This window comes from Gymnogyps californianus, chromosome 16, assembly GCF_018139145.2.
Source record: "Gymnogyps californianus isolate 813 chromosome 16, ASM1813914v2, whole genome shotgun sequence".
In the NCBI taxonomy this organism is placed as follows: domain Eukaryota; kingdom Metazoa; phylum Chordata; class Aves; order Accipitriformes; family Cathartidae; genus Gymnogyps; species Gymnogyps californianus.
The window spans coordinates 7,869,735-7,895,468 of NC_059486.1; the positions used below are offsets into that span (position 1 = coordinate 7,869,735).

At 36.6% G+C, this 25,734-nt stretch overlaps 1 protein-coding gene across 3 annotated transcripts in view; it reads left to right on the plus strand.

The window, feature by feature from the left end:
* The window catches only part of TANGO2 (transport and golgi organization 2 homolog), a 42,493-nt gene extending 17,281 nt beyond the window's left edge, over positions 1–25,212 (plus strand). For 2 of the 3 annotated variants that reach the window (XM_050906602.1, XM_050906601.1), the window contains exons 3-9: positions 1,944–2,032; positions 3,980–4,099; positions 5,102–5,216; positions 15,065–15,135; positions 17,334–17,487; positions 20,304–20,408; positions 21,843–24,713. In XM_050906602.1, the coding sequence (XP_050762559.1) occupies positions 1,944–2,032; positions 3,980–4,099; positions 5,102–5,216; positions 15,065–15,135; positions 17,334–17,487; positions 20,304–20,408; positions 21,843–21,963 (775 nt within the window). In that variant the 3' untranslated portion in view covers positions 21,964–24,713. Of the gene's footprint in view, positions 1–1,943; positions 2,033–3,979; positions 4,100–5,101; positions 5,217–15,064; positions 15,136–17,333; positions 17,488–20,303; positions 20,409–21,842; positions 24,714–25,031 lie in introns of those variants that run through there. The other variant, XM_050906604.1, reaches the window with a different exon arrangement.
* Positions 25,213–25,734: the final 522 nt, after the last annotated feature.

Sequence of the window (25,734 nt, forward strand, 5' to 3'; positions counted from 1 at the left end):
CCTGTTGCCCTGAGTCTCCAGCATACAGCTTGCCTAGGGTTAAAGTTGTCTTTTGCCCTTTACTTGGATCAGCCAAATCCATTACCTGCTCTTCCAGTGAGGATGTTCTACCAATGAAAAACACTTTTTTTTTTTTTTTAATTCCAAAATAATGATTGAAAAAAGGCTGATGGAAGAGCAGCATCAAATGAACGCTCTTCTACAGGTTTGAAAATGGCAGTGTCTGAATGCTGATTCTCAGCATAGAAATCCAGTAACACTTCTAACTGCTTCTAACTCAAGCTTTTATTTATAGATAACCTGCATCTATTTGATGTTGCAATAAGTCATTAAATTTAGTTTCTGATGCTGTCTTCATTGCTTTTGAATAACAGAAAATGTTAACTTTGTCACTTTCAAAAGATGGATGTGCACAGTCAGATTAGCCTAGACTTTTCTTTCTAGTGTTCCAGTACTAACGCTGCTAATGAAATGACGGTAGCGTACATTCAGTACGGTATTTGTATGATCTGTAAGGGAGTACACCAAACAAGTTGCTTTGTTTTAATAACTTCTGCTGGATGAAATGGACAGAGAAACAGTTTTTGCTTTTCAAAGGCCAAGAACAGAGACTGTTCTAAATTCCTCTGAAGCTGTCTGGCTGTCCTGACTCTTTAAATCTTACCTCCTTTACGTTCACAGCCTGACTGGCTTGAACTGGTGTTATCATTGAATTTGACTGATCTGCATTGCTGCCAAGCCTGGAATTTTTGGGGAAGACCTATCCTATCTTGTATGTCTGCTGCTTCTTAAATATCGTGTTGAACTTGGTCTTTCAAGTCTGCAGGTGCCATTTATGATAATTATCAAAGTACAAAGCAGAGGGAACCAGGCATAGCTAGCAGTATTTTCTGTCACTGCCGTTTCCTAATAATGTCTGGTGTCTTTAATATCTGTTTGTTTTCTAAAATTATCAAATTTTAGATGGCAGTGAAGAGCTGCAGCACGCTTTTTGTCAGGACAGCACTTGGTCTTGTGGAGTGATGTGTTTATTTCTAAATATAAGTAATGGATTTCATCCAGCAGCATTTTTCAATTGCATATTATTTTTCATAACTTATTCCTACCTCCTGATTGTGTAGCCTCCAGGGCTGCTTGTAGTTTCTCTGCTGCAAGGGCTGACTCTCATTAATGATTCAACTGTTTTGTTCTACTGTTCTGGTAGAACCCAGATTATGCAAGCAACTACACATGCAAAAAAACCCCACAAAACAACAAACAACAGAGGGAAAAAGCCCCACCAAAATACCTCTTGATTGTTACAAAAACCTATGCCTTTTCCCTTTACTTCTCTGCCTCCTTGAGCACGCTGTTGTTTCTTCAAATGAATTTCAGTGGGGCTGGACCTTTGAGACTGTCACAAATTTATCTCTGTTCTGGGTACTTATAGACACAAGCATCTGACTTGTATCTTTGAACCACGTAAACAGAGCTTTAGGTGTCAAAGTTAGATTAAAAAATACTGTGACTACGTGATCCGAAGTAATGATCCAGTAAAAACATACTCTTATGCTTCAGATTTTTTTGATAAGTTACCTATAAATCTGTGGGTTACTCTTAAATTTTCTTTAATTAAGCTGTAACTTCACATGCTGAGGAATCTTAAGATTGCTTATGTGATCTTAATTCAATCTCTTGCGTTGTAAGTATTATTCTTTGAAAATAATAGCTGCCTCATTCGCACAAGATAGACTTGCTGAATGTCTCAAGACAATGAGAGAGAAGGCTGCTGTCAGATGTCATTTGACATTTACACTGAGTGATAAAGGTGAGATGGGAGGATAAAGGATGGTTTCATACTGAAAATGAGCTAATGCTGTGGCAAGAATTGGATTCTGTTCCTGCCTGTACTGTGAAGTTCCTATTTGTAAGTAATAGTATCTTTTTCCTCTTGTGTTCTACAGGCTTATTCTAGCAGCTAACAGAGATGAATTTTACCACAGACCATCTAAATCAGCAGATTTTTGGGACAGCAGCAATGAGATCCTTAGCGGTATGTATGCCTTGTTGTTTTGAGTGGTTTTCATACAATTTATGAGGGAATTACAGCCTGGATTTTTTGTTATTGGGGAGGTGGTGGTGCATTTCTAATAAGAAATATGCTTCTTCCCTATACTTCTGGGCAAAACATGTCGTAAGTTTGAAAGATGAATTGTGCTATTATTATCTTATTTGTGTTTTAATATCTTGTGGGTTTTTTCCGTGTTTTACGTTCTTTAACTGATTTCAGTCTGAGCAGTGCAGTGGAAATATATCAGATTAATTTGTCCATCACAAATGATTACTTTAGCTTTGTCAGATACACTGAAATACTTCTTAACGTAGGTGGAATTAGTTATTCCACAGACTCATTGTCTGTAATAGTGACTTGAAATCATTAAACTAAGCCTCAAGAAAGTGAAAACTTTCTCATTTCTTATCAGTTAATTTATAGGCTACGGAATAGTTGTAGTTATTGATCCATCAGTTTATTAGCTTTCATGTCTACATTTTGCTAAACTGATAGAACCAAACAGCTGAGTGACTGTACTCCTTTGTAGGGAATCTATCTGCAGTCATTTTTAAGTATAATCAATACTTCTGCCTTTTCTCAGAAACAGAAATGAAGCTCTGGAAGACAAAGCATTGTTTAAATGCAAGATTTTGACTTTACAAATACTCTTTGTTGATGCTGTGTGTTATTGTTGTTGGCAAGGAGGCCTGTGAGGATGAATTACTCCCACTGCACTACAACTCCCTTGCTTCTGAAGTTCTGGCTGACATTTCTGTTCCGTGGCAGACATTCTGGATGCTGCTTCCCCCGCTATGTAGCAGTTTAAAACAAACAAACAAAAAGCTATCCTGAAAACTGAAGGGCCCTAATCTTTTTTGTCTTTTATTCTCTTGTCAGCTCTGTCCATATTTGGCATAAGAAACTGGTATATTCTCCATCCAGGGGGTGTATTTGTGGAAATCCCATGTATATATGCCTTTGAGTTAATAATGTTATCTCAAATGAAAGCAGCAAGTTGAACCAAAATAAATCCAATTTATTCTTTGTGTGACTTCAAAATGAAAAAATATTTTGCACTTACAGCAATTTCAGAAAACAGGAATTGCTATATGTTAATTACAGGGCATTGGTCAACAAAGCTGTATGTTTTTCTTTTGCACGCCTTTCAGTTAAGGTAGAGAACAGTAGTAAAAGTATTGTGTAAAGATGTGATATGGCTAAACTCAATATTGAAGTTTTGGATACTGAAGAAAGAAAGGAGTTTCTGAATAAGGATCCAAAACCTGTTCTTTTGAGCTTCTAATGAAAGTTATCTTATGACGTGATGATTCGGAATTAAAAGGTTTCTAACACTATACATGTTATATTGAACTAGTTCTTGTTTTTCCATTAAATGCTTTCTGGTTAACATGAGTTCATTACAAATAGGTAGTGGGATTGTTTTTAACTTGTACTCTCTTTCAAGAGGTTTAGTTGTGGGCTTCACTTTTGTGGGTCCCCTTCCTCAGTGTAAATTACTGTTACCAGAGTCCAAGATTTTTATCAGTTACCTAGCTTACTCTAAATTTTTCTGGTTACTTGTGAATTTAAACTTGCAAATAACATAAATCTTCTGAGATTAGCTTTTGAGCTAACAAGCATTCTGAGCCTACTTAAAGTTTTATATGTATTTTAGCATATATGCAAAGCTTATAATTTTGCTTTTACGTTTCATTTTCTCATTCTCTCTCATCTATTATTGTAGTAGCTTGGAAAATATTTGATAGTGCAGAATTGGAGGGCAGGTAATTTAAGTGGGCTTACCGCACTTGTCCGGAAAGACAGTCTTGTACCTACTGCGTTTTATCCAGCCTGATCAAGACTCAGGATTTGTATTAAGAAATTCTGATTTAAGCTTGAGATTTCTTAAAATTAATGTAATAGCCGAACTCTTACTTATTCCATTAGGTCTGGATATGGAGGAAGGAAAAGAAGGTGGGACGTGGCTGGGAATCAGTAAGAAAGGCAAGATGGCAGCTCTGACAAACTATATGCAGCCGAAGATTGATAAAAATGCAAAAGGAAGAGGTATGAAGGAGTAGCAATAGAAAAAGAAAGTGGACAAACAAGCCCTGGTGTCATAGTAAAATAGTGATGATTACAGTATTAGTTTTCTTAACGCCACTTCATGGACAAATAAAATGGTTATGTGCTGTAAACAGAATTTGTGAACTGATGAGTTTGAGTACCTGTGTGGAGAACTTGACTTGGATAATGATACTCTAATGAAGCAGGCAAAAGTAAAACAAGATGTAGTGCTTAGAGCCTAAAGTTACATTCAGACAAGAAATGCAGCACCGTCTTCTCTTGAAAGTAATTCTAATAGTCAGAACAACTAGACAAGCATTGAGCTAGATTTAGATTACAGTAGACTTTTTTTAAATGTGTATATTCTTGTTCAAACACCTAAGTCAGGGAAACAATGCAACTTAAATTATGCTGGAGGTTAGCCTAAAAGATTATTGTAGTCCCTTCTCCCCTACATGTTGATAAATCAGAGGAGCAGATATAGGGGAAAACCTCTTCTGAAGTGCATCTGTGGGGTTTTTTAAAGTAAAAATAGGTCTGTTTGTAACTGTCATATGGTACTGCATTGGGAATATATTGCAATGGCAAAACATGTTATACAGAGAAACAAATGAACCATGTCATTTATATTTCATTTCAGGGTCATATATCAGGGAAATGAAGCAAGACAAAGAGTTTGGCAAGATGGGAGGAGAGGAAAGGCACATTCAGTATAGAACAGTTAATAAATATGGATTCTGTAGAAATTTTGATCAAGAGCTTTTGACTGAGTTCTTCAGAGTAAAAGTCAAGCTCTTAATGTGAACATGATACAATGCTGTAAGACTTTTAAAGGCTGGTTGTTTGATTGTTGGTTGGTTGTTTTTGTTTGTTTGTTTGTCTTTCCCCTACTGTTATACCCTGTTGGTAACAGGAATCTTGTATCTTACTGTTTGTTTTACCAAGCCTGTCAGAATAGTGAGGTCACACATACAAGTTGCTCTGTGTACTTCTCTTTCTTAGGTGCTCTTGTAAGAAACTTCTTGACTGCAGATCTGGACAGCTACTCTTACTTGAAGAAAGTTTCAGTGGAAGGACATCTTTACAATGGATTTAATTTATTAGCAGCTGACTTGAAGTAAGTCTACAAAACATCACAGTTCAAATGTCAAAGGGAGAAAGATAATAGCAGTGACGTACATATACTTCTTAGCACAGAAGTGTAACAATACAGAAGCCTGTCACAAACTAAAGCTAGAGCTCTTCTTTTTTGCTAATTGGCATGTAAGGTCCTAATGTTACTCTAGTCGTAATTTCCTTTGTTATTTTTTTCATCTTTCAAACACTGGAGGGCTATCCTGTATTCTAATCATTGCTTCCCACAAAACTTCTTGTGACTCTTTCCCTAATAGGCCATAGTCAATCTTTACCCTGAAGGCTGTGTGGCTTGTGTTTTGGAGAAAACAAAACCTTGGCTCCATAATTTCTCAGAAATTTTTTTTTTTTTCTCTGAGAGGTGGCATGCTGTGGCAGGATTAGAATAGCTGAAAGCTTTCAAGCTATTATTCCTGTCAGAGTGGCTGTATCATTAATCTTTGCTGAAACATTAAAAAAACTCAGCACAGAACAAATACGTTAACTTCTTCAAGTTTCTGTACCTGAAGAAAGGACCTTGGATACTTGGTTATAGTGAATGTGGTTGGCACAATCCTTTCCACTGCACGTGCATGTGTGTCTGCACAAGTGTATATGCTGACTTTTTTTCTTTGCATTATGCCTGATTCGGAAGAATGGAAATCCAGGGCTAAGTCATCTCCAGGCTATGTATCAGTTCTCAGTTAGATGCATACTTCATGACCATAAGCAGGTATAAATTGCTAAGAGCACACTACTGCTTTGGTACACGTTCTGCAGAAGCATTAATCTTATGAGACAACCTGATGGTGCAGGGCCTTCTCCCACTCAGCTTTTCTGCATGCTTCTGGGAAACTACATACACTTAAAGCAGAAGGTCATAGTGTTTACTGTTTTCAGTGAAAATAATTTCTAGCATCCTACCACTAACTGGCCTTGTGTTTACATTTTCACTTTCTGTATTAGACCACCTTCAGCTGGTGGTTCAGACTTATCAGTCATTTCTTCCCTACTCTCCCACTTTTCTGCAAGTGTTTTGTCATCTTTTTTTTTTTAAGAAAGGCCTTTATTTCAGATTCTGCCAGGCTATTAGTTTTCATTTTTTAATTTGCTATGATATGATGGGAAAGTGAAATGAAACTTGTATACGTGATTGAAGTCTAAAAGGACGAATACAGAAAGGCAGACATGTGCCACCTGTGAAGATACCAGGAGTGTATTTCTGCTTGGTGGGCCCACTTAGAAATAAGCGTATAGGTTATGTTTCCAGAAGTTTAATCCAGAAGCAGATTAGGCAATTGCAGGGTTTGCTGCTTTTCTGTTATTTTTACTGTCTACTTTCAGGTGGGATAATGAACTTTGTAGACTTCCCAAAACTTTTCTGTTGCTTAAATTAATTTTTACCATGGTCGGAGGATTTGACTTTTTGTGCTCTCTGCTGCATGTTGCTGCCTGGCTAGCTTTCATAAATTGGAAGGCTATCTGTAACTGAAAAGATAACAGAAGAAATAGTCTTACTATGTTTTCAAGCAAACATGATATTAAAGGTGTGACCTAGCAAGCAGTAAGTAAGTTTGAGTTTCTTTATTCTAATTTAGGTAAATGGAATAGTCATAATGGCTGCTAGTATAATGATATTAAAGTAGATTTGATTGACATTATTTGTTAAGGCAATCATTCATGTGTTGGTTTTGTTTGTTTATTCCTCCGTGCTAGGCTGATAGGGAATTGTATGCTCAATCGAATAGTCTTTCTGTAGTGATGCAGGTCATAATTCCTTGTTGACTATCACTCTGAAAGCTGTATGTGTTGATTAACTTGTCCATTTTGACATGTCCTTAGCCTTGGATACTCTGATGAAATGAAATTCTTGGCAAGCTAATGATGCAGAGCAATTTCTGTAAGATATGTAAACTTGTCATTTTAGGAAATTAGAAGTACCCCTGAGAGAAATGTAGTCTATAAATGGAAGCTACTTTTCTATGTAAATAGAAAATGTTACTGTAGTTGATGCTGTTTTGTTGGGCCATGTTACTGCTCAAAGTAAAGATTGAAGACTATTCTTAACATGTTCTTCTGTTGTGTAACAAATCGTGATCGGCTCTGTTAGAGTGGCATGAAATGGAGAGGAAACTCAAATTCCAAGTGTAAATGAAGCACTGTTGGGGAGGAGTATATCTGAGCACATGATATTGCTGACTGTAAGCAGCACATTTAGAGAGAGATTTGCAATGTTTGAGTTTTCAGGTACACATTTCAGGAAAAGAAATTTTTATCTTCTCTGTATTATTATGATGACAGTATGCTAGATCATACAGGTGCAATGATGTGAGAAGGGAGAGCTGGAAGCCACCTTATGGGTTGTAAAATCTCGTTGTTTATTTCCACAGCTTTGTGTGACTCTTATTTTAAACATGCATGGGTTTTGACACTTTTAGTGTAATCTGTTTGCTTTGTGGCATCTCATGATGTCAATTTAAACACTATTCACTACTTTTTTTAATATGAATACTGTATTGGAAAAAATACTTAGTACTTTTAGTTTTCTAATCTTTTCAGTTTATCATCTTGCTGTACCTGCTGAGTATGAGAGTCATGAATACTTATCCCATTATGCTAAATGTACTTTTATGTTGAATGTATGGCTTATGGCAAACAGGGTCTATTTGGAGTCTTGTGTGGCTGCAGAAATTAGCTTCTGAGAAGGCAGTGTTGCTACTCCTCCAATTTTTGACTATCAGCAGGTCTGATTAGAGAGGAACAAGGTTATCGGAGGCTGGACTGGTCTCTAAGAAAATATCTGCTTAAGATTCAGAGCAGTTTTCTTTCTCCCTTTGTGATAATATCTGAATTAATAGTGAGCTGCTTTTGTTGATGATTGGGACAGCATTTCTGTCGTGGGGAAACCTGTGTTTATATCCAACAGATCTAGTTGCTACAGTTGCTCAGACTTTCATGGGTATCTCAACTTGCGTTAGGGCTGTTGTGGCAGCATCTCACTTGCGTTCCATACTGCCAAGTGTGTAATACAGACTGCCCTGAAGGACAAACTGAAGTGGCAGCTTCTTGTCACTCTCCCAGCACATTTTGAATCTCTGACAGGTTGTCAGTTAGAGCCCATATTGTTTATGTGCAATAAGATCCATGTGTAATAGGAGTGAATCACTTTCTTCACGAGGAATAGATGAATTGTCCCTTACAAAACAAGTCAGCTGGAGGGAGCTGCAGAAAAAGGCCTTTCATGTAAGCTGTTCTGCTCTTCCCTGTGACAGGCAGTTTTCAGTCCCTCCAGGGGAAATGTAGTAAACTATACCATCACCTGCATTGACTAATTTGGTAATGTATTGAAAATGGAGATTATGTACTAGAATGTATTCTTCATGTTCTGATCTGGAGAGTGAAGTTTGGTTAATAGGTTTTATCCTTGGTGTGATGATGGATAGGACTGAGTTCCAGTTGAAACTGCAGATCCCCAAAACAATGGGGTTAGAATATGTGTGTGGAGAGGGCAATAGATACACAAATATATAATATAAAATACATGTTGAAGTGTTTATGTATATAAATTTTATATATATTTATATATAGACTGTATATTTTTTTCTTTTTTAATATGGAAATCTACAGTTGGTTAGTTATATAGCAACATCATTGATAAGGTAAAAAAGCAAACTGAAGAAAAGATCTTTGGGAGAAAAGTTAACTGAACTGTTGATGGTGCAGGGCCTCATAAGATTAAAACACATGAACAGTCTGACCAGGTTTCAGAAACATGGGCTGTCTCATTCAGTATGGTTATCAAGACAAGGCTATGTGGGACGGATTTGATTGCTCTCCAGAGATTAGACTTAGGAGCCTTTCCAGTGAAAAGTGAGAAAGGGTCAGACTGCTGGTGTGGAAAGAATGTAGATGGGCAAGTCATCATGATTGCTCTGTAAGCTCACTTACATTTCTTCTCGTGCATTGTCTGTCCTAATACCACCTTCTGCAGAGTACGTCTGTCTTGCTCCTTGTGACTTCCTCATGAAAATGAGGTGTCCAGGTACTTCTCTAATGTGTTCTGTACTACCACCTTTGAAATATTTCTGTGTAGATCCTCAGTCATTTGCAAGTCTAATGAGATGGACAGTCCAATGTCAAGAGAAGGAAAAAAGCTTCTGAAAAACTTTTATTTTATCTTCTCCCTCTGGTGTCAGTTTTTGCATGGCTCAAAAAATTAGGACAACACCAAAGAAATGTTTAGACACTGACAACAAAATCAGAGTAGTGCTTTAAAGCAGACTTTGTATGCTGTGAGTATCCAGCAGTATTCTTTTCACCATTTTATTTGATGGTAGGTAGTGTATGTACAAAAATGTTTGGGCTTTATAGTTGGTTGTTTGGTGTTTGCTTGTTTGTTTTTAGCTTCAGAACAGAAAGTGGTTTCTGATTAGCTTATGAACATTGAAGAAAAGAAAATTAATCTGTGAACCATACTACTCATTTGAAACTAGTGTTCAGCATTTCAAGCTGCCAATTTAATCTTTTCTCCTTGCACAAAAAATACATGCACACGTTATTCATAAAACAATCCAATGTCCTTGTTTGTAAAATACTCACCCTGTTAGAAGATTAGAGCTCAGTGCCCAGGGGAGTGATCACTTGGTGATCACCACACCCTGTGGAGCTTTACTGCCTCATTACTTTTCTTCTTTTCCTTTCTATCTATATTTTTGTTGAACATGACTTGGAGCACCTTGAAGTTGAAGCAGGGCAGGGGTGCAGAAGGACATTGCTTATATTTCATCAGCATTAAGAAGTAATTGTGGCAAACTCTGCATGGCTTTCATTTTGCTGTGAAGCATCTATTACTACTGAGATTTATGCTGCCTAGAATATTTCCTAGAACATTAATAAATGCTTACATTTTTTGACAGAATGATGTATCTAAGAGCATAATTTTTATGTAGTTTTAGTTTTTTCTCTTTCTGCTGTCAGCTATGGCTGGGATTTAGAAAAAAACATATATATATATATATATATGTCTACTGGGTCCTGTTGTCATCACTTTAATTATGCCTTTATTACTTCACCAGTGAAATCGGTATCTATACTTGTAAAGCTGGGAGGGAAGAAAATCTGAGTCCAGGCCAGGATTTTGAGGCTATTGCTGTGGTCAAGCTTACAGTGATTTTTTTTCATCTTAGCTTTTGCCTTGATGTTTGGTACTGAGTATCTGTAAACAGTAGGAAGAGAATAGGCAGAGCCAAATGATAAAAGAAAGAGTAGCTGACTGGCACAGTGGACTAAATTTTGGAAGTATCCCCATTTCGGAAGTCTCTTGGAAGGCTTCAGTCCTATTTTGACAGAAGACAGCAGCAGTGTTGCAGTGGAGGTAAGTGTAATAGAAAACACACATCTGGGGGAATGTGGAATGTAGAAACAATAAGGTACAGATGTCCTGAATTAGTGACCCTGCAGTTTGTATGTATTCCTCATCTTTTTGTTAAACTCCAGGGGACCTTTTTACTGAATTTGTCAGTCACAAGAATCTCAGAACAGATGCTAGATGATAATATTCTTTCACATAAAAAGCCATTGCTAAAGGAAGTCAGTAGTGCCTACTTATTCAGCATGCGGTCTCATTTATGACAGGACTTGTCTTACAGCTGTGTTAAAGGGCTTGTTTACCTTTCCATCTAAAACTCTGTCTTTTGAGACCTCAGGTGATAACAATTGCTCTGATCTTTTCTCTTCATAGACCTTCTATAGCAGATACAGGTTTGACAATTTGAAAAGAGAGTATTTAATGCACCAGTAGAATAGCTTGTGTAATTGCTGGTGTCTTAACTGAACAAACCCTATAATTACCTTAATGATTTTGCTTTATTTGCTTAAATATATTACAAGCATTTGGGGTATTATAATTGCCACTGTAGTTTTAATTTTTTTTTTTAATGACCCGAGTGTTAATGTTAAAATAGGCCATTAGCAGCCAACTACTTTTTTCCTGTTTTTCAACTTTGGTTTATTTGTTCTCCGTGTGCTTAGTTATTGTCTGTATTGTATTAATTCCAATTTTTGATTGGATTAAATCCAATAATGGATTTTATTTATGGATTATATTTTTCAAAGTACTACTTCTTGCCTTTGAGATACAATATAAATAGTTTGCTCCATGAAACACACCAATTCAGCAACTTCAGGTGACCTAAAATACTTTACTCGCACATTGCTTTTTCTATGCCCCTGTTCATGGAAAATGCAGTGTGCCAGTGTACTCTTACGAGTATATGACTTCTTGTATCCTAACATGTGACTGGGACCAAGAAGTCAGACTGGTCTATTCATGACAGCTCAGCTCAACGCTCTCCTTTTTTAGCTGCCAAGGGGTTCTTTCTGGTGTTACTACTGTGTGCCAACTCTAAATGTACCGAACGGAACCAGGCTTGTAGGAAGGTGGCTAACTCCAGTTGGGATAGACATGCATCATACATGTTAACATCACTTTATGCTAACCATTAACTAGCCATAAAGATAATATAAAGAATGCTGAGGAGAGGAAAGACCTGACTTTGCTAAAATGGCCAGCTGGTCCTAACCAAACATTAGTAAACAAGGACTTGAGAACATTAAGTATAACTTCCACTCAAGGGCCATAACATGCTTTGAGCAAGATGATTAACATCATCCTGTGTTCAAAGGTTTCAGTTTTTTAATAACTGAACTCATACACCCAGATCTCCTCATAGAAGGTCTGTTGATCCTTTGAACTCCATTCTTTTTTTACTCCTGTAAGGTCCCAGGCATCTTAGATATGTAGCTTAGTATTTGCAGCCAAATGAAGTATGGCTCAATTTCTCTGGCTATCTAAAGTTTTTCCTGTCTACTTGAAGACCTGGCAGAATCCAGTTCAGGGAAGAATGTATGGGAATCTTATTTGATATTTTAGAAAATTTGTAATGGCGTCCATCTAGCTTAAAAGCAAAATATCTTGGTAATTTAACTGAAGGAGCTAGTAATAGGAAAAAGAGTCAAAGACTTCTCATTGTATATGGCATGACTATAAAAATAGTTTCAGGAAATACACCTCTTGCTCATTTTTCTCTTAAAAATATTTCTGCAGACAAGTATACTGGCACAAAAGTTTGCTGAACCAGCATAATAGGTGAATATTTCATTAGAGATTTTTCCCACTCTTCCAATAATTTATTTCTAATACTTAACATTTTCTTTGTTGAATAAGCTTATGTGTCCAGTGAAAACAGCTGTTGTTTTGATTGCTGTGTTTACCTGCTCATGAACAAACTATATCTTTTTTTTTCCTGTGTAACTTTTAATTCGGAACTTGTTTGTACCTGAAGGAGTCTCAAGAAATAGAAGGGAAGTTCAGGTTGTTGCTTATAGAATTTTTTTTTCTTCCACCTGTATTTTTCAGCAGCACTTTCATTGAAAATGCTATATTTCTCTGCCTTAGTGTGTTTAAAAATAATAATTTAAAAACCCTTTTTGTCTCTGATTAAGAAAATACAGCTCTTTTAAGAGATTCCATAAATGGGTCACACACACAAGTTAATCTGTGGTAGTGGAACAGAAACTTGCATCTCAAGAAATTAAGGAAAGAAAATTCTAGTCATATCTTGTGTTTTCCTTGTACTTTGTTTCAGCTGCTTTCGTTATGGACTATCTAGGTATTCCCAATGCAAATACACCAAATGGGGTAAAGAAACAAATGGCCTTTTCACTGATGTACTTTGGTTGGTTGTTTTTTTTTTTTCATTGATGGATAAGAATATTTTTACTGAATCACAGGTAATACATTCAGATGAGAACTCCAGCAGAGACTAGTAAAAATCTTCAGTGCGTAAGAATTAGGATCAGAACAGGAAAGGAGTGATCGATACTCAGTGCCCTGCTGAAACTAAAGCATGCTAGTTGTGACGATTCTGATGTGGGCAGTTGTCTGTGGAGAGTTGGGGTGGTCAGTAAGGAGTCTTGAGATGAGCATGAGGTAAATTTGAGCAAGGATATTACATGTTGCAAAGAAAAACAAAGATAAGGAAAATAAATGTCTTTTAAGCCACTAGAGGAAAGTTCAGAAAATGCCACATTTCTTTTAACAGTAGCTAAATTGTAAATTGAATAACTGAGAGCTTCTTATATGATGTTTAACTATAAAAGCAACAATACACAAATACCACCTGCTACAATTACTCTCTTCTAACTATGCTGAAAAACTTGGACATCTTTCTGTAAGGCACCAGAAAAGTCTCATGGGTTTGAGAGGAGGAAGAGTAGTGCACAGAAGAGGAAAGGCAGTTTTATTTTTGCTTTATGAGTTTTTTGTATTCCTCCTCTTGCCTCTTCTGACTTGTATAAATAATAAGTTAGTATTTCCCTCTTCATTTAGCTGTCTTGCAAAGGATGCTGTAGAACGTCTTGCAGAATGGCTTTTTAAGAATAATATAAACAGCTAAATCAAGACTGTTTTGCTTGTTATTAAGGTTTGAGTAGCAGATGCAAACTTACGCAGAGCAATTTAACTTCCAGTACATCGTTAATGAGATTGCATTCTATATACTCTTATTTGCATCAAGGCACAGATATGTCTTTTTATCTTAGGAAAAAATGAGGAGCTAGAAATGGCTTCTCTACTGTATTATGTTTTATGCTACTCAATTCAAATTCAATCGTAACTGCAAGTTTTGTGTGTGTTTGGTTTTTTTTTAAATTCAAAAAGTCTATCTGCTGTCTAAGGAGCTAGAGCTTGGGGGACAAATTAAAAGCTGAACTACAGTCAGAACGTATTTGTTGGTAACTGGAATAATACTTGTTCACAGTGGAAGAGAATAAATCACTAGGGTGAAATACAGAATTACATGATCTCATGGCTGTGTCCTGGCAAATTAAAAAAACACACACAAAAAAAAAAAGAAAACCACCAACTGGTGGCAATCTGAGGAATCACTATTTCATGTCAGCTGAAGGGATTGAGGGATGTTGAGAGTGAGCCATCTAATGGCAATCCATTCCCCACCTTCCACTTCCCACAAGACACACAAGGCTCACTGACTTCCTTGATTCCCCCCCCCCCAACAGTTGATTTGGTATTTTTGTTGTCGATATCAGCATAGATTTTTTTTTTTTAAGTAGTCATACTATTCGGATATGCTGATACCGTCTCTGCCAAGTGAGAGTTATTTTCAATGTTGGAAGCTGTCTTTGAACGTTATATGAGATCCTCCCTGCTAAACTGCGCACAAGAGAGAGCGAGGGCTGAAGCCAGTACCTACAATTAGAGAGAGCTTACAAACAGTAACTAGAGTTATCTGAAAACAGCCTGAAAATGCATATCTGTCACTTAAAGGACCCAACTGTGTCCTACAGCATTGCCGTAAGTGGGCCTAAAAATTTACTTCTGCCAGATAAAACTGCCCACAGTAGTCAGCCTCGTAGAATGCAGTAGCGATTCAAAAGAGTTGATGGGAAAACGTTACTTGCTGTGATGGACTGTCCTTTTGTTTTAACATGCCCCCTTCCCCCAGGTAACTAAATTTCCAGTTATTCAAAACCATGCCGATTTTTGTCATTAAGCCTGGCTACTTCCCATGCAGCAGTTCTGGGTTTTTACTGAATTTTATTACAGTTATGTTTAAAAATGATAATGGTACTATTTGACAGTGGTACAGCTAATACAGTATTTTGAGAGGAGGAGAGTAATATAACTCATCAATTAATCTCTGGGCTGTGGTATCATAGTAGTAACAGTGGGAGAAACATCTTGCTGTGTTTGAAGATTGCGTGAAATTAGAGCATAATCAAATATAGAAACTGATGTTTTCTCAAAGAGAAATTCGTATTTATATTTTTCAGTACCACCAAAGGAGATGTAATTTGCTACTATGGAAACAAAGGAGAACCAGAACCTGTTTTCCTAAATCCTGGTAGGTTTTCTTCAGAAAGGTCTGAATATTACACTTTGTTATTGTAAAGGAGTCAGAATGTAGCTGTATTGCTCTAGTAATTTAGCTATTTAAGTATTGTCTTCACTAACTTTTTCTTTGCATTCTTTAAAAAACAAAACAAAAACCTAAATGTCCTTAAATGAATTTAAGTATTTACTAATAAATTGCAGTAAAGAATCAATAGTTCATTAAAAGCTTCTATCCATGTCAGTGTACCCACCTGCACTGCAATTAGTGGGATGCTCCTTAGGTAACTATGACTGAAGGACAGAAGTCTGTCTTGAGGAATGGAATTTTCGAAGGTTCATGGACTTGACTCTAACTCTCCTTACCCAGCAGTGTTAAGGGCATAGTGTGACTATGCTCCCCTAGGGACAAACTTGGCTTCTTAAATTTTTTTTTTTTATCTGTCTTATCAGGTGGATTGATTTAAAATATTTAAAATCTAGTCCTTTGCTAGCCAACTGCATAGAACAATACTCCAGAATTCATCACCAAAAAAGCCAATTTAAATGGACAAGGACACATAGAAGGCTCTGAGCAGTGTAGCTGGTTGATAACAGTTAATGACAGTGGCTTATTTCGCCTGCTTAAGTTAATGGTCAAAATGTTGCTGCCAGTAGGTAAATAGTTACTGTAGCAATTACAGCATAAATTCTTGGAAACAGCTGTTAGTTTTTGCACAGCTACAAGCACAAAACAGGTTTTAATACAAACATTTAAAAAATAAATTAAAAATGTAGCTGCTTGTTGTAATGAGAAACTGAATCACAAATTTTAGGTATCTGTAGGCTGTAGCAAGGGTAGTTCTGGTCTTCATGCTTCAACAACAAATTCCTTTTCTGTGTACATGGCTGCCTTTAGGGAGAGAGATGCAGTTTGGTAATGTTTGTGCTTATTTGTTTGGATTGTGGTGAGAAATATAGGGTACCTCTAAAGAGAAAGCTCCTTCTTGTCATCAGATGTTGCTTTGCAGTGTTTTTCAAGAGTAAAATCAGAGGCAAAAATAAATTATTATTAATATAGCTAAACTGGAAAAGACTAGACTGCAAAAAGGATATAATTCTGTTGTACCTTTTTTCATAGTTTAGCAAACCAGAGGTTAAAAGTAACTGCTGCAAATATGGATTAGAGTAAAACTGTGAAACAAAGTACTGAATATTAGCACAGAGGAGTGTTTAAGCACAGCCTAATGTGAATTGCATCCCTGGTGTAGTCCCCTGTTTAGGAATGGGGCATGTGTTTTACAGCATACTGCAGATAAAGGTTAGCTGGGGAATCACTTAAATTGTATTAATTTGTGAAATCTGTAATGACAACTGCAAATCGCCAGAATACCCTTTCTAATTAAATTGATTATTCCCCCCCCCCCCCCTTCCTGAACATTATTTAGTAAGTATGTAGATACTGTGCAGCTAGAAGTGGCCCACAGCAACTGGTCTGTAAACAGTTGATTGTTATTGCTTTTAAATCTTATCACATAACCTCCTTATTACAGATTTCATTAATTTTATGACATGTAAAGCTTGAAGGGTTAAAGTTGCTTTACAGAAGTACACTCAACAATATCATGATTACAAGTTATTTTGTGCTTAGGTTATGTAATACCCTAATGTTTCTTAGTGTTATGTTCTGGAGGGAAAAAAAAGGCTCTGATATTTCACCTGATTTCACGCCACGGTGTACATTGTGTTAATAACAGTGCTGAAAATCTCAAATTCAGCTAACTTTAGTAAACTTAAAGCAATGGTGCACTGAAGTGGGTGTTTGGGGGGGGGGGTTTATGTGTTGGTTTTGTGGTTTTTTCCCCCCCTAAAACAGTTAGAAGTAGTGGTCCAGAAGAGTTGTTGAGAAGTGGTTATGTTATTTTGAGTTACACACCTAGGAGACTTTTACTATCTGAAGGGGTGTTGCATTTATTTTATCACGATATACATCTTTGATACATAGTTTAATGACCTCACTTATTTTTGAAGCAAAATGAAAGCTGGCAATAGGATGAATAAGCAAATTATCATAAGAGATTCATGATGAATTTGCTGATAGCATTTGTTTTTGTCCCTCAGACTGTGTGGGATAAAAATAATTATCAAGTTATTTTTTGCATAGTACAGAAGTTAATTTTCTTTGCTCCAGAGCTTAATAAGTTGTTTGGCGTTTTTTTTATGTGTATATAGGAATATATGGATTGAGTAATTCTTTGTTGGATACACCATGGAAGAAGCTTCAATATGGGAAGCAACTTTTCACAGAAGTGGTCAAGAGAAGTCAAGACCTTACCAAAGAAGACTTGGTGCAGGAGCTTCTTACAGTGATGAATAATCAAGAGCCGTAAGAACACGATAGCCAGAGTTTACTCAAGACGCGATATGACCAGTTTAAAAATTGCATATAGAAACTATTTTGACAGAAAAGAAACTTTAGCCTTGTATTAATTGACTAAAGCTGGGTAATGAAGGGCAACAGTAGTGTTCCTTCTCTCCACAGAGACTGACTTTCAACAATATTGATTTTTAAGCAGCGGACAGAGTAAACATTATTACTGCAGTCTTAGTACTCATAGACTGTACACTGATTTCTCTGGGCCCTTTTAAAGATTGCACTTCTCTTAGTAAGGGTAATGAGTGGAAGCCAAGGGATGTGTAAGTTGCTTGCTCTAAGCTTTGTGAAGGCTCACTGTAGGGTAAGGGTCAGTTTCTTACTGCACACAGAGTAAGCACTTGTTTACATGAGCAGGGTTGTGTTAGTAGCTGCTAGCTATTCTGTGTTGCTACCCAGAGTATAGACAGAGGGTGGAGAAGCAAGCTATTTGCAAAGTAGAACCAGCTGCCTTCCTCAAAAGTGCAATTGTTTTAGGCTAAATGGGGGAAGGAGATAAGGGAGCATTTGCACAGTTCAGCTGTAGGCCTCTGGTCAAGGAAGTTCCCAAAAGATGAGTTTGAGTATCGAAGTAAGGTTCCTGCACCCACTACTGGCTACACAGTGAACCTCAGCCCATAAGCTAGATGTTTAGAAGTAAAGGAAATTGATACCATTTCAGTGTCCAGAGATGGAGTAGGGTAAAGGAGGTGCTGTGGTCTAAATTCGTATCATTGCTCACTGTCCAGTAACTTTCATGTTTAGCTTGGCTTTTACCTGTCTAGGGAGTGATCTGTGTTGAAGCAAAGCTGTTTCTGGTATATAGATCCAGTTTCCTGACTTTATCAGTCAATTTTTAGTGCAAACATTCATGTTTGGCGTTTTTCAGTGGTTCAAAATAAATGTTTGCGTAAGAACTCGGACATCTGAGCAATGAGTAGTAATTGGGAAGTCTACTAAGCCATCTTAATTACCTTTTTCATCTGATATCAGATCAAGTGATTTTTCAAAAAATTGTTATACTTTACCTTTCACTAATAAAAAGACAAAGGTATAAGACACAATACAGTCCAAATGATCTTCCCTTAATGTTCAGTAATTCAGTATGATCTCATCTGAAATCATCTGACTATAAAATGGAAATATTTACTTAAAAAAGCAATATTTAAAACTAAGTCTGTAATCTTTGCAAAGCACACTTCAAGATGAAATGATCTTTTCATAATAAATATGAATACATGGATATGCACTAGCTTTGAACTTTCTTAAAACATCTTACTGCATATTACTTTATGATCACTTTGTGTGTGTGTGTGTGTTACAGGAATTAAGTGGGTACAATGGTTGGTTTACTCTTAGAATTCCCTTCTTTCCTGCTGGATACAGGTTTTTGTCCTTTACCCCCTCTCTTCTGCTTCAGCCCAGCCTTTGACTGTGATCTCAGGGATGTACTGCTACTCCTTCCAGTCTCCTTATAACTGCTTGGGGTCATTAAGCTGGAGAGCAGCCTGTTGTGCAGAGCGTAACTGCCAGTGGTGGAGTATGAGAGAGAAGCTGACGGTTCTCACGGGCTGAAGTGCCCTGCTCTGTGCCTTCTCTGCTTCATCATGGTATGCTCCAGCCATATGCCCAACACAGGAGTCAGAAGAGCTTAGTTGCTCTATTCACACTAGAACTGCACCTATTCTTGCTTCTCCCTGAAACACCCGCAGGTCCTCTTCTCCACCACAGCAACAAAGAAAATGATCCCAGTTAGATGTAAAGGTCAGTTACAGTATAACAAATTGTACAGTCTCCTCTACGGATCAGGATGAGCTCTGAAAATAGGGTTGACTTGATCAGTCTGTTTTGTTCTGCCCTCTTCCCCAACATTCACTGTACAGCTGATAGGCTGCTGAATTATTATTTTATAGGTGCAACTGGGTCTGTGCTAGGAGGCAGAAACGGGATTATTTCTTGAAGATGGAAGAAGCTTAAAAATCAAACACAAAAACCTGCTATAATAATAGTTAAATTGGACTGATAAATAAAATTGGAATCTTTAATTATTGAAATAGGAAGCTGTACTTAGGGCTAGCATTTGAGAATATGTTCTGGTGACGTGAATGGAAAGCCAGGGATGTAGGGTTGCTGCAGTAACCTTTGTGACCTTAGCATCTCTTCTGTGGGATGCTAATAGTTATTTAATTACAATAAATGAAGCTTGGTATGCTTTATAATAAAATTATGTTTCTAAATATCTTTCAGGCTTCGATAGGAATATATGTCAAGAAATTTGGGCACAAGCTCACCTTGTCCTCTGCTGCATCTTCACAAATTTTAAGGATTGTCCTAGGTATTTTCCAGGTATTCCAAATAAGATTGAAGGAAGCAGAGAGGTCTGTCTTTGACACAAAAAGAACTCCTGGAGTCTAACTGGAAAAATGCTGGTTTATGTGATGTGCCTCAAATTACTTGATCATTAATGTCTTAATTGAGACTAAAATACAGAAGGACAGACAAAGAATAATAAGGAAAGTAAAAACTTGTCAAGATATGAAAAATATTTCTTAAAGTGAGACAAAAGTTCAAGAGCTTGAAAGAATCTCTATGGGAAAGAGCTTACAAGCTGTTTTATCTTTGGTTTTCTTCATACTTTAGTTTTGAACACAATTCACACTTTTGTACTTTTTGAAACGTGATTGTTATTTATCAACCACTCGGTCAACACAGCTTGGTTCAAGAGGGATAAATGTGTTAATATTGGAGAATTCAGGGTTTTTTTTAATTACCTTACTACTTTTTTTCAGTCAATTACCAGACCCTGCGATTGAAGACCAAGGGAAGGATTATATACGTCCTATATTGAACAAGTATGCGGCTGTATGTGTTCGTTGCCCAGGTTATGGAACAAGGTAAAAGATTCATACTCAGAAATAGATGTGTACTGGATCAAAGCATATCTCAAATCAAAATTATGCTACTGTAAGTTTTAATTCTATAGTGACTGCTTTAAATTTGTTCAGATATTAATCAAGTATAATTCAGTAAAGTATTTCCTTGCTCAGTGTTCTGGTCTCTTAGATTTGCTACCGATGAGCATTTTAAGCACACGTTATGGTTCATGTGAGAGATTCTCACTTTCTGCTCAGACTATTCTACCAAAGCTACAAGAAGAATAGAATAATGCAATGCATTTTGCATTTAATCCTTGATGGGACAAAATTATAGGTGAACCCTGTTGCTGCTGGGAGGGAATTCCTACACTAAGAGTCTGCCATATTACTTCCATTGTAGAGACGTAAATTGATAAGCAGAGAGCACTCACTTCTGTAAGTATTCTAAGTTGGTATTCTGAGAGAAACCACTGCAAAAACTCAGTATCTCTGTAAAATGTATTCAAAGAACATCTTAAATATGGGATAATGAAGACTTAAAATGGTAAAGAAGCATCTTCTTCCCCTTGCTTCACAGGTTGCAGTGTAGCTATTTCAAAGGAAACAGGGATAACTCAGTAGAAATACTGACCTCTTACTGGTGAATTAACACTGTATTTCAAGTCTTCCCTGCTACTATAATTGTATGCTCACACTTATCTTTCCCTTAGCAACATGGCTTAGTGAATAGAGATTGTTAATTAGGCCTCATGATATTCTTCTGAGGAAATTAAGCACTGTTTTATGTGAGTGAACAACTGTGAAATTACTTGGGGAAGGCCACTGTATCAGGATGGCGGGAAGTTCCTACTTCTGTCAGTCATCTCTCTCTGGCAGGGTACTACAGTGTCCATAGAGAAATGACAGCTTACACACAACAAAGTTGCATAGATGCATGAATGGAATCTGCTTTTCATGAAAACAAATTTCCTCTTTGGAAGGTTCCTAGAGAGACAAAGTTTTTCTGTGTTTGTGTATCAGTGTCCTATGATAATAATTAACGATGTTTAAATCTTAATGGAGAATTGATTTGAAAGCAAAGAGTGAAAGAGTACTATTGATATGAATAACCCATCAGGGTACGTGTAGGCTGTGAAGAAAAACTTGGTTTTATGCTACTTCTGAATGGAACACTTGGCACTAAAAAATTTAACTTTTTATCATACTCTCTGTAAATGAGCAGCTTTGTGTGTCAGCTGCTGCAAGTGCAACAGGGAGTCAGAGCAGTGGAGTGACAGAAGAAGGGACTGAAAATGCCCATTTGAACTTGCCAGGATGATTTCTGCCCTGCCAGTGTGGTGATGATACGGTCAAGAAAAAAAATGAGCTAAAACCTTTGGGGATGAGGGATGGCACCCTGCAAATTTATGTAACGGGGACAAGGCTTAACCTTCTACCCTTACGTTGTTTCAGGACTAACACGGTCATTCTCATTGATTCAGAAGGACGGGTTACTTTCACAGAGCGCAACATGATCAATGCAGATGTCAACCAGTGGAAAACAAGCACCTATGAATTCAAACTGCACACTTAACAACTTTCCATTTGAATGGTTTGTAATAATAGCAATGAGAGAACAAGCCATTAAGCTCTAGTAAATGTTTTGTGCCAGCTGCCACAAGCTAAAAATAGCAAGGAAAGCAAAAGTTTAAATAAACTGGCAGCATACCCTATCAGGCTCACCAATCCTTTGGATAAAACCAAAAGAAGAAACTGTTTTTACATTAAGTAGCAACTTATAATCAGAAATAAATTTTTAAATATCAGCCTGCCTCCAGAGCAAGGCCATCTTTGCCCAAGACAAAGTCATTGGTTTTTGTGGGCGTTTTTTTTTAAAGATGTTTTAAGTAGACTCTTAAACATGTTTTGAGTTTTGAGGAGGGGAAACATTTGCTGCTTTTATTTTTCTATCTGAAGGTTTTACCAAACTTTGCTTTCCCTTCAACATATGCTTTCAAGATTGTATAGCTGATGCCAATGTGCATTGAATGTATGTTACCTTTGTAGCATTACGTGCTTTAGTAACATTTAAACTTTTCAGCAGTGCCACGGTGCAATGTTCTGCCTGGGGAGGGCGGAGCAGGGGGGATTCTTTACATTTGTTTTCCTGTAGATAGTACAGCAATATATCTTATTTCTAAAACTTGATTTGAGAATAGATAGGAAAGATAGTTCAGTCTCTGTTCAGTTTTACTGAAAAAATCATGGCAGCAGAATTGCTTATGTTTGACCGGAATAAAATTGTTTGTATTGTGACATCTTGTTTCCTGATCGTCTAATTGGCAATGTTGGTTTTCTTATTCTTCGCCAGCAGGCAGGTGAGGAATAGGTATCTGTTTGCAAACAGAAGCTGAATATGAGGTTTACATATATCAGCTGTTTTGTACATGTGCAATTTTGGTTTCACTTCTTTATTGGTATAATATGTTAAAGCCTGGAGTGATGGCTCATAGATTTTTAGTAAAAATAGCTATTTGTTGTAAGGTGACATTATTGCAGTCTTATAATGCTGAAAAAGTTGGGTATTAAGATGCATTCCGTATGTTCTAACATCTGTGAATTAAAAAGCTATTTAAATGCATGCTTTTTTCAATTATTCAGTGCCAGTGTAGGTAATAGAAGATTCTAGCTAATATCAAGATATTTTAAACCCCTAAGTTATTTTGCTGCTATTGGTGTTCTGTTTTGACTTATTTTGAATGCTGAATATTAAGTTAGTAATGGATCACTGCTATTTTTTTCTCTATATATGCTGAATATATTCTTTTTACAAGCCTCAGATTATTAATTAATTATTACAAAGTAGCAAGATTTCTGATGCTTTTCACAAAGATATGCAACTAACTATTCTTCAGTACTCAAGCTTGTGTGTTCAAGCATTCTCACTAGTGTGTGTGTGTTTGTAGTGGAGGCAGCAGTAAATTAGAATTGCCATTGAGGTGAAGTACTGTGGAAGACCATTCCCAGATCTCTAATTGCCAGGAGATGCTAAAGCAGCATTTAGTCAATTATTTCCTTTGTATTTGCATACTTAAATAGCTTCTAGATACCAGGACTACTTGCATGACTAGTCACAGGGTGTTGATTCAGTACTATATAAATGACTTTTTGACCACCTTGATTGCAAGACGATCAATGCAGTCTTGTTCGGTTGTACGTAGTTTCAAACTCGGAGCCTTCCAGACTGTCTTTCTGAGCTGTAGGAAATGGTTAGACTTTTTTGGGTTTTGATGACTGTTTAAACCATATATTTGTATGAATAAAAATGTTACTGTTATTTTTAGATGCAGAGAAATAGCCATAGCTGTCTTAATTTGAATTTGACAAATACATATTTAAAACCAAAACTGCTTCGATGGCTTGCTCTTACTTGAGAGTTTGTGTAGCAAACTTTTATATCTTAAGAAAAAAATTACCAGTGTATATTTGAACAAGACATTCTCTTTGAAGACATTATCTAAATGGCAAGCAAAAGGTTTGCATGCCGTTTCATGCTAAAAGCGTTTATAAACCTTAGTTTTTATAGTAGTCCTGTAATAATGAAAATTTATTCTTATTTTTTACATATAGGCAAAAGAAAAGCAAGTCAGAGCTTAGATGTAAAAACAGATGATGATAATGTATTTTGCTTTGCTTGAATCAAAATTCTAAATCTGGGATTTGTTTTTTTTTGACAATTAAAATAAACAGTAAAGAACCAAAACCTCTGATGTTGGTTTTTATTATGGCAGAATAGTTAACAAAGTGAGCTTTTTTAACTTCTTCTGAAGCTTATAAGAGTTTTGTCATTGGCTTCAGTGGAAACAGGATCAGGACTGCAGTGCAGATATCAGCAAATGGTGCTTGTCCATAGGAATGATCAGGTATTCATGAAGTGCATAATTTACTGTGTGCAAATTGTAGTTGCAATGAATCCACTGGAAAAAGTAAACTGTAGCTAAAGTTACAAGGAAAGTATTTTATTTTTATAAAAGTATTCTTAAGAATAAAAGGGGATTTTAAATATCAGTTTCAAAGGATATAAAGGAAAAAAGTGTATATAGGAAACTACTGCATGGCATTTTACTAAGTTTGCTTATATATAACATCTTTTCAAAGTCATAAATTTGCAAGAGATTTTTGTTTCCTGTCTTTTTTCTATCAAAATGGTAGTGGAAGAAATTTTTAAAAATATGTAAAAACTCAATTTTTTTTGCTTGAATTTATGAAACTTGTTTCATAATTGTTGTTTACATGTGTGTTCAAAACTAGAATCAGAATAAAGTCAATCTAGTGACCAGTCTTCGTCAACATTATTAAAGTGTGCATTTTTGCACATATGTTTATTTGCCTGTAACTTTGTGTGATAAGATGAAGTAAAATCTTTCATGAGGTATTAGCAATGAAAGAGCTTTAAGTTAAGTCAATTTCTCGTACTCAATTCCTGTTTTAAGAGTGCTGTATTTTTCTGGGGGTTTTGTTTGGTTTTTGGTGTTGTGTGTGTTGGATTTTTTTAATTCTATGCTGTTGCATGGTTATACTTGTCTTATCCAGGTAAGAAATTGGAAAATATTTCTTTAAAGCTAATAATCCAGTTTTGGGATGTTTTGCTTTGTTTTTCAGGTTAGTAAACAGAATGTATTGACTGGCATGTTCCCAGACCAAGTGTCAGAGTAATCAATTCTCAGAAATACTCTCCAGCTTCTGACAACCAGTATGTGCCCACCACCTCCCCTCCCAAAAGCAAATGTCCTGTTGTTACTAGCCCTGGCTGGATTCCACTCCAAGCACAGCAAGATCAGGTAGAAAACACAACAGTTCTCAAACACTGAATGTCTGAAACAATGTCTGGAGCATCCCTCTTCCTGCCATGACCTCCGGTTACTTGGAATCTGCCTTCTCCCTTGCAGACTGGAGTGGATCCTTCCAATCTTAATACCAGAATGTGCCAAGTAAGCCCTTAAAGGAAGAGAGACTGGCATATTCTTGCCTATAAAATGGTGGAGCCATCTCAGAGCTAGTTTTAGCTTTATAAGCAGTGACCTTTTCAAACTGACAGTCACTTTGAGAAGACAAGCAACTGGTATTGTCATTGTTAGGGTGGCAACCCAAATGAAATCTAGGAGAATTCCCAAAATCTGCAAAAAGAAAAGCTTTATTAACTCGCAAGCCTCAAGTTGTCACTGCCAATTCTTGTCTATGCAACAAGATAAATTTGGTCTGGATTACTGGCCTTGAAATTAGGTGGTTGCATCGTATGTTTGTGGCAAGAGAAGTTATTAATTATCAGGCACCTTGAAAATTAGTATAATGATAAAAGTTAGAA